This window comes from Aplysia californica, unplaced genomic scaffold (assembly GCF_000002075.1).
Source record: "Aplysia californica isolate F4 #8 unplaced genomic scaffold, AplCal3.0 scaffold00223, whole genome shotgun sequence".
Taxonomy (NCBI): Eukaryota; Metazoa; Mollusca; class Gastropoda; order Aplysiida; family Aplysiidae; genus Aplysia; species Aplysia californica.
The window spans coordinates 512,181-522,149 of NW_004797493.1; the positions used below are offsets into that span (position 1 = coordinate 512,181).

Below are 9,969 nucleotides of genomic sequence, written 5' to 3' on the forward strand. Positions count from 1 at the left end.
CACACACACACACACACACACACACACACACACATACACACACACACACATACACACTCAAACACACACACACACACACACATTAAACTCTTCATTTCCGGCAAGCCGCTACCAGCGACTTGCAGTTGAGTTGGAACCCCTGTGCAGGTAAACCAATGACAGCGGCTCGGGCACATTCCTTTATATTGACTTTGACGTCAAATTATTTTTCGGCTATTGCCGAAAACAGGTCTCTGATATCAGGATTTTATTCATTAGATGAAGAGCTGTCAAAATAGGTTGACTTGTTTTGATTTAATTTATCAATTTAGTGACGGTTTTCGTCATTTTCAGATTTAGTACTAAAAAAGGGCCCCGACATAATGGGTTTACCCCCCTCGGAGATGGAGAGTTAACGCACACACTAACACACATGCTTACACACATACGCATAGATATTCTTATACCACAACTTAGCACTGATACCAGCTTATTTTTATTGTCCAAGTTATTGCCTAAGAATTCTTTACTTGTATTATGTGAACCTATTCATCAACAGTTTTTCTATGGTCTTGTCACCTCGAATTTTGAGGTGAACTTTTTTTTCTTCGTGCAAGACAGTGTACATTTATTTTGTTACTGTTGCTGTCATGCTATTTAGAGAAATGTTGTGTAATGATGCAATCATTATGAGAAGTTTTTCTCTTACTTTTGACCAGATATTGGAGCAGGAGGTTTGATCAACCCCAACAAAAATTATGAAAGGGTTTTCAAAGAGGCTCATGAGGGCCATGAGATTTATGTTAAGTCTCATGCTGACTACTACCCTTTGGAACGTGTCTGTCGCAGCTACACCAGCCCAAACTTTCACCCTCAGGTAGGAATGTTTTGTGACTCTTTGGAAGTACAAAAATACTCTAAGTGCATATAAAATGTGTGTATGTTCTGCTTAAAGGTTGGGAAATGACTTTGTTGATTTTACCTTCTTATCCTTGTCTATGAATATTGTAGATGAGACAGTAACTGCAACTTAATTCATTTCTTGTTACTACATTATATTGTTTTATATTTCCTTTAACCAAATTTTCTTTTGAACTTTTTCTTGTTTTATGAATTCAAATATATCAGTAAGCATTCACCATCTTCTGTTGTCTCTTTTTTTTCTATTCTACTTTGAATACATACCTTTATAGAGTATCCTTTTTTTTTCATGACCTTATATGGACATGACAAACACAATTTTTTTTTTGTCAAATGAAAGCCTTACTTGCAATGATGTACCAGTAACCATATTCTTTAAATACTTGTCCATACAGAAGTGCTATGGATTGCCCACCCCTCACTGCAATGATGGCAAGCGCACTAAAGAGACTCTGACTTGGATTCATGAGACACAAGGAGACAAGGCTGCCAAGATTGTCAGTAAAAGACTTGATGATTTCCGTGAGAAGTCGCAGCCTCAGCTTGGGCAAGTGCATGACCCGTAAGTTCATCATGGACTTTCTCTCTTCTTTGTTATTTAAATCAACACCTGATCTTAGTTAAATTTAATGTATATTATTTTGTGAGATTTGTCCTGCATGCAGCTACCATAGACTTATATTTTTATGCCTGTTTCAATTTGAATGTAACATGATGTCCTTGCATGAAAGGACTATGAGCCTTGGCATGAAAGTGTGATGCTTTTAGGTGATGCAAGTAGGATAAATATTCCCCTTATTTGCACAAATCTTTTTGAAGTAGTTATAATTGCAGTAGAAACATTGAATTGTGATCTAGCTTGTATGTAACTTGTATTTTATGTACATAATTTGTAGGCCTATATATGTTATTTTGGTTCAATTCAAGTTATCTTAACATGTGTCTACATTTATCTTCTTTTTTATTTTTTGCCTTCACTTGCTGGAAAATCTCTGGAGAAGTTTAATTCGGTTTAACTATGTACCTTGACTTTTACATGTGAAGTTGTATTTTTTTTTCAAAAGTACACCGCAGCATCCCTCGCATTCAAGGTAGCCATATAAGCCTTTCTTATCACTGACACTGACTTCATTTTCTTCAAGGTTTTGCGAGCACTGCCCTCATCAACTTTGTACTACTATAGTGTATTCAGCATGTACTAAGTGTACCCCATTGTTTTGTTTTCTGTGCTTTTCCAAGAAGACTAGATACTATTTGGTACCCAAAGTAGAGTAAAGGGTGTAAAATCAGAGGAAAAAAACCCCCACTCATGTTCTACAATATCCATGTGCTTGAATTAACCCAGATAAATCTAGAATACTTCGGTTGGAGAGACCCACACCTCGTACCTCCTTGCTGACATCAAAGACCCCTACCCACTTGATTATTGATGTTATTAAGCAAATTCTTTTTGAACTATTTGCGCTTTTCATGCACAAATGAAGCAAAGGTTTGGTAATCATGACTCTTTTCCTTCTTTCCCAGGATCAAGGATACACTGCGTGTACCTCCTGACCACACCTTTGGCATTCTGCACAAACCAGATCCTTATGGAGCGGGAGATGTAATCCACAACCGCAAGATGGACAACATCCTCCGGGGCAAGGAGAGCCAGAGAGCTATAGTAGCTGCGATGAGGCAACAGCTCAAGAAACTCAACTATCACCACTTTGACAATCTACTGGAGGCTTTCCGATTTTATGATCAAGTAAGCAGTTGATATGTTTGATTTGTTGGGCTTGTCTTTTTAAAAAATTTGTTACTGCAGCTTCTCTTTTTTGTCGAAAGGAATTGCTTGTAATGTGTAGATTGTGAAATGTCATGACTATGTTGTGTCATTTCCAAATTAAAGTTTTATATAAATACATGCACCTTTTCAGAACAATTTGATTGCTGACTGGTTCATGGCAATGACGGTACCAGCTTATGTGGCATAAATGAACTTGTATTGTTCTTTACTTCTGGTTTGCTAAATGCATCATTTATATTTCTAGGAAGGGAAAGGGAAGATCACCCTTGACAATCTCAGAACAGTTTGCATCAAATATCGGCTGCCTATTGACACCGAAATCTTGGAGAGAGTTCTGGACTATTGTGATGCAGATAGGGATGGAATGATCAACTATTTGGAGTTCGCCAACTTCTTGAACTGGAAGGAAAAGATGCCCACCGGCCTAGAAGAACTTGGACGTAAGTAGCAAAAATGGTATCAAGCATAAGTTTTAGGATTGAAAATTTTATTGATAAGGGTTTTTTTGTCCTTCTTTTTTTATGGCTTCTATGAGTATACAGCAGCAGTAAAGTAACCATTTTGAACACCTTTTCTTTACTGTAACCTCCTGGTCAAGTAGCTGACTGGACCGAAGTGCACTCTTGAATATAACTGTCTTCACACAACTGTGTTCCGAAAAGCATTATGTCTCAATGTATGGTTGTGTATAACTAGCTGTGGGTGTAAAGTTGTTCAGGTGCAAAGGTCCCATGAGATCAGGGATTTTGGGGGAGGGAGGGTTCAGAGTGACTTTTTTAATATCCAATTGGTTGCTACACTCAACTTACTTACTTTATATTTTTTCCGTTCTTGTATACTGCAAAATATGCAAGGAAGATGTTATGCTCAAACATTTTGAAATCAGGCAGTTATCCTCATGTTTGTGTGTGTCATTTCACCAGCACCACCAATGATGATCGGAGTTGACTCATACACTCAGAAGTTTATGAAAGACAGACCCCCTGCCAAGCTAGTGGATGAGAAAGACTTGGTCCCCAAGACTCCCCAGTCCGGTGAGGTGACTCCGAGAACTGTTGAGAAGCAGATTGACTTCAGTGTGGGTAACCACAGTACAAGCAATGGCATGTACAGCGCTGTGGTAGGACCAGGAGGCATTAGCACACAGCGTAAGTGTTAAAAAGAGAGGGGAAAAAGAATATTTGAGGCTGGGTGGTGAAATCGGGCTTTCGTCAAAATAATGGAAGTGAAGAAACTGGCTTTTTTCGGCAGGTTTGGGAATTTTTATCAAATTTTTGTTTTTTGACTGAACACCTTTCATGCCCTTAAAAAAACGCATTTCAGTGTAGATTTTACTGAAAAACGTTGATTAAATGCATAAAAGATGTAAATTTTCAGTTTCCGCAGGCTCTCAAGCTAAGGAAATAACTAAACTTTGGCGGCTATTTTCTCGCTAATTTTACCTCTGAAGCCTGGAGTCCCACCTTCTTCAATTGCAAATATATTGACTCGTATCGAAAATAAATGGGTATTGTTTTTATTGAAAGCAAGGCAAATGGGCAGGTTTTAAGATGATACCAATAGCTCCATATGCCAAAAAATTGACGAGCGCCTGATTCCACCTCGTCGTGACACATATGGACAAATTAATATTTGTATTAATGTATATTAATGTTTGGAAACTTTTGTTATTTAATTATTCATTAATTTATTCACTTATTCTTTTAGACTTATGTATTTCATGTAAGTCAATTATTTTATTTATTTATTTTTTTTGGTGGGAATTTCAGGAGGGAGGGGGTTAATTAAAACTCTGCAAGTCGGGGAAGAGGGATTGGTTTGCAATTTTAAAATATTTCTTTAGTCAAATATGGCCAACTTTTTAAGAACATTTGATTTTCCTTACAAAGGTACTCATAATATATTTAAAAGCCTTGCCGGATGTAAGTTACTTGACTAGTATAAACCTCTGCACAGGATGTATATTATAGCTTCCAGTTGGGAGATAGAATAGTTTTTTCCTCAGCATGGTATTAGCTATCCATTTTAAGAACACTGTCAAATCTGTTAATGATAAGTTTCGGAGGTCTTTACCCAGGGTGTTAAAATTTTATATGTTTCAGAGTTCCGCACATATGGTGTGCCCACAATTCGGTCAGATCTGCCAGCACCCAGGGTGAAACGTGTCGACGATCGGAAAAATTATGGGGACGAGGCTTTTGCCTATGGGCTCATGAATCCAACAATATACAGTCAACACAATGTTCATGAAAGAGATCTTCTGACGCCCAGAAGCTTAGAGGAGGTAAAGGCAGCGAGTAAAATTTTGATTTTACCTGATTTTGTATGAGATGATACCTTGAGGTTTGTTAGTAAGAACTTGAGAGATATTATTGGAACATTTTGTAGGTTGCATAAATTTCAGCGAAGAGTGGATAATATGTTTGAAATAATGGAACAGTCAGTTTGTTTGAAATTTAAACGATCTGTTAAGAATGGTGCTTCTAAACTCTATTGTTTAAGCATCAAAAACTGTTCTCATCTAGAACCTGTACAATGTTTAATATTGATAATATGAACAGGACTTCAGAGTGCTTTGGGAGCATTTGTTTAATGAATCTCATTGTTTTATCAGATCATATAGATAATAGAAGACAAGGTTCAGATGTGAAATTATGAGCTGAATGAAAATTACATAACATCTTGTTTAAAAAAACAACTTAGGTCTTTAAAAAATAGCACAGCTGATTAAAACTGGTAAATTTTTTGCCATATCGACAGACCGAAGGGCTAGAACCCAAATGGCCACTGGATCGGAAAAGTAAAGTAAAGTAAAGTCTTTAAAAAATGCAGTTTCAGAAATTGTTACATTCTTAAAATGATTGCAGCCAAACTCCATATGTAGAAACAGAACACACTGTTCTGCTATATTGAAAACTCTAAATTTATCTTTTTCAGATTCGGTCCATCTTCACAAACATTGGTGTTCGGATGACTAGGGAAGAAATGGAGAATGCCTACAGAGTGGCTTCAGCAAACCACCCCTGTGGTTTTGTCAGTGTTGAGGCCTTCCGTAATGTCCTCGATGAGATCCAGATGCAACAGATTCGGGCTGGCGCTCACCCTATGGCCCTAGGAGAAGCTCTGTGAAGTGTCTTAGAAACATGAATATAATAATTTCCCTTACGTGCAGGTGTCATTGTAAAAATATCTATACACATGTGGTTGAAACATTTTGAATATATTTATTTATCTGTTTAGATACAGAGTTCTGACATCTGCTCTATTGCTGAGCTGTTAGTTTTGTAGGGTTATTTTTAGAGTTTTGAGCAGGTATACTGTCAAGCAGAGTAAATATTTGATATAATTTCTTAATGCTAATGCCATTTCATTCCGAGATCGAGACCATGAGTTGTAGCAGCTACTCAAATCTGAAATATACAACCTCTGTGGGAATGAAATGCTGTTTAAAGTATATATTATTAATGAAAGATGCTTATTTTAGGAAAAGAATATAAATCAAGGTTTGTGGAGAATTCATAAATTCATTTGCTCAGTCATTTTTGCCATAGTTATTTTAACTCTGGTGGCTAGGTGGAAAGGGTGTGCTCTGCAATAGAATGTCTCTCTGTTTTCTTAAAGTGAAGAGATAATATTCACTACTTGATAACAAATGTTTAAAAATGCTCAACAATCAAACAATGGGAAAGACTTCAACTGTGTGAATAATTCGTAAGAAGCGTTGGTGGATATGCTCCGAATGTTCACCTAGTTTCAAGACGAAGAATTTTGCTAATGGAGAAACTTGATTTTTTTACCTACTTTACAAACAGAGCAATAATTCATTTAAAAGAATCAGAAGTACAGCAAGCCAAGCTGTCATTTTGTATCAATTTTCTACAATTTAGAAACACTTTTGTAAATAGACTACTGTACCAAGTTAATATTCAATACATATGACACAGCTGCCTCTTCATGTAGCACTGCATTTTATATGGGTATTTTTGCACCAAATGTTAAACCAAAATCGTCAAGAGTTTTGCTAAGTGATCTTTTTTAAAATCCACACAGAGTCCAACATCTACTAAATTGCTGATGATTACGTCAATCACCAGATTTTTGCATTTATGTTGAGAACAGTCTATGTTCTTTTAAAAAGATGTCTTGTGTTATTGTTGAATGTACAAAAAAGTCCATGTAATTCACAAGCACATTCTTTTACGCCATATATAATGATGCATTATGGATAACTTTAAGTTCATAACGGTGAAGAAATGTCCAACAGTATTTAAATTAAATCCATTTATTAGGATTTACTTTGTAACAAATGTTTGTGTGTCATGTTTTAGACAGAAAGAAATGTAATGTAGAAACGTGTTACCATAGCTAGCTTTTAGATTTTAGGACATCACTACCACAGTCTATGGGAAGTGGACTTTGCTTAAAAAGAACTGTTATAAAATTATTTTCGTATCCCGTTTTAGATCTCCTGCACCATAGTGAAAAAAATAACTGAAACTAATATAACAATTGTTTGTGGATAAATAGGCTGGGATTTTTATCCACGTCCTCTTGACAACATTTTAAGCAAAGCCTACTAGACTATATTTTGAATATTATTTTCCAATTCATTAGATGTCTCAGTATTACATTAAGATTAATCAAAATGTATTCAGGTTTACAATCATTCTGAATTGTTGTATTGCTCATCTGCAAAATGCCTCAACGAACTATTTCAATATACTCAAGCTCATCATACTCTGAAAGAAATTTGGATTCTCTGCGTTGAAGCCATTCCAATGTAATACAGTTTTGAATCGACAGGCAAAAGGATTTATCAGCATGATAGCTGATGTGTTTTTTACTGATAAATATTTTTGTTTATATTTTAAGAACAATTCAGCATTACTGTTACAATTTAGTTTCCTTTTTTTTAGACATATATTTTCTATTTGCCCTTTAGTGCACTTCCAATTTAAAACACTTTTCGTCTTTTTTGATATTATATGATCCATGTGAGAACAGCAGATAATTTCAGTATTAGTCAGGTGCAAAACAGCATTATTGATTGGATGACTTGCTCTCAAGCACATTATGTGAAAGATATATGAAACAGACCCAGCATTACTTACCTGGCCTCACAGTATATACTGTTGTGCACGATAACATTGCTCAACTCATAAGAACGTGCAGCATTAATGTTGGTACAAAATCCTATTCTTTATTAAGAAATTTGGTTAAAATTGAGTCAGTGGTACCAGTATTCAATTTAGTATATAATTGTAAGTCTTGAGATATAAACATGAATCAGCATTGATATCAGTAATTCTTTGTTATAACTATCTCTACAATACACACACATAAAGTTAGTGTATCAACATACTCTATCAATATTGAATTTTTCCATTTTATTCTTAAATACTATCTGAAGTAATATTTATTTTCCTGGGGTACTGAGCTAAAATTATCTCGTCATACTCAACAGATCATGTATTGTCCCTTGGATAAGGAAGATTTAAAAAGAGAGAGTATATATATATATATATATATATATATATATATATATATATATATATATATATATATATATATATATATATATATATATGTTGCCCTCCATGAGCTACATGTGAACATTGCAATGCGAATATTAGGGAATATGTTAATAATCACGATTGATGTTTCCCTTCTCAATTCCGATCTACATTATCCTATCACATACTTCTCTGCCTTTTTCATCGTAATCATTTGTGGACCTTGATGTGCCTGCACATACTTTCATATAAATTGAAGTTCGGACTTATGTTTACCTTTTAGCCTTCCTTCCCCACCGGTCACAATCTGTGCTTTGAACTGATACAGTAAACAGCTGTATGTTTGTTTTGTATTTACATTTTTGTAAAGATATAAAATGCTTGTTTTTCATTTGTGGAAGAATCAGAAGTGAGGAATGATACGTTATACATATGCATATATATAATTTTTTTTTATTGTCCTCATGGACTGCCTTTAAAAAATTCTTTCTTGAGGAAACACAATTACATGAAAGATATTATATAATGAGAAATTGCATACAAGAAAGGTACTGAAAACCATACTCTTTATCTTCAAATCTTTAAGTTTAAGAATTTGAAAAGCTTAAATTAAACAAAAGACAAAGGAGAGAATCATTCCTACCCTCTTTTTATTTATATTTATTGTGTTTTTTCTGTCATTGGATGTGCCTCTCTGTGTATGTGCCTGAAAATTGAAAGTAGGCTGTAAATATTTTGTCCAATACTAACCTAAAGGTTGTGTGTGTTTTGCCTTCTGTGTGTTTTTCCAAGAGAATGAAAGCGCTATTTACTTTTGATCGGATAGCATTTTGGTCTTTGACAGTGTGAAGAATGATATTACTCTATGGAATTGAACAGTTGCCTTTTTATATACATCTGTATGTAATTGTTATATATAAGAGTATCATCAAATTTGGAAAGCACATTTCAAAGTGGCTCAATATGTTTGACATTTTTAATCTATGATCAGAAAGTAGAAGTATTTTCCAACTTTGTCAAAATGTTAATACATGTTATTGTTTGTCTCATTTCATCTCCTGTGTAAGCTCTAGCTTCATATGAGGTAAAATTTTAGACATGTAATAATGATAAGTTGAACCCCCCTCCACCGACCCCACCTTTAGTCCTTTTCTCCTCGAGATCTTTGCTATCCTTTGTTTTTAAATTTTGGGAAAATTTTTATAATTTCTTTCGTTTCACCTGATGCCAAATGTGTGTACTGGAGTGATCATTCTCTTTATTCTGTACTCATACATTATGTTACAGATACCCTGGTTTGAACCTATTCTTTAAAAAAAATAGATTTATTAAATGTGATAATAGAATAACTGTGATGTTTGATATCAAGACAAATAAAACTTTACACTTGCTCAGGTCTATTGTTGGTTTATTTGATTTTTGTCATTTTATGTCTGTTGTCATTGTGGTACTAAAGCTCCTGTTTTAGTTTGTATGCCCTTCGTTTTTGTTGTATGTCATTGAAGGTATCTCTCAGCAAGGTAGTGTAGCTGATTTTATCATAGGGGCTTAATTACAAGAGTTTTCACAATTTTTCTGATACAAGCTCAGAGATTTTGTAGACTGGTGAAGACACAGCATGTAGACTGGATGCTGTTTCCTCTTTATCTTGATTGTGTTGAACAAGGGCGTTGGAATTGTAAGTCAAAGCAAAAAAAAAAAAAAAAAGAAAGAAAATAATTAAAATAAGTAAACCAAAACTGATCAGTATGAAATCAAAACAGTTTT

The 9,969-nt window shown here is 34.8% G+C and overlaps 1 protein-coding gene across 1 annotated transcript in view; it reads left to right on the plus strand.

Annotated features, from left to right (window-relative positions):
* Nucleotides 1-8,210, plus strand: part of LOC101859175 (EF-hand domain-containing family member B) — an 11,354-nt gene extending 3,144 nt beyond the window's left edge. The window contains exons 5-11 of the mRNA XM_005099712.3: nucleotides 699-856; nucleotides 1,296-1,462; nucleotides 2,425-2,647; nucleotides 2,934-3,129; nucleotides 3,613-3,837; nucleotides 4,792-4,973; nucleotides 5,627-8,210. Coding sequence (XP_005099769.1) covers nucleotides 699-856; nucleotides 1,296-1,462; nucleotides 2,425-2,647; nucleotides 2,934-3,129; nucleotides 3,613-3,837; nucleotides 4,792-4,973; nucleotides 5,627-5,818 — 1,343 coding nt within the window. The 3' untranslated portion in view covers nucleotides 5,819-8,210. The remainder of the gene's footprint in view (nucleotides 1-698; nucleotides 857-1,295; nucleotides 1,463-2,424; nucleotides 2,648-2,933; nucleotides 3,130-3,612; nucleotides 3,838-4,791; nucleotides 4,974-5,626) is intronic.
* Nucleotides 8,211-9,969: the final 1,759 nt, after the last annotated feature.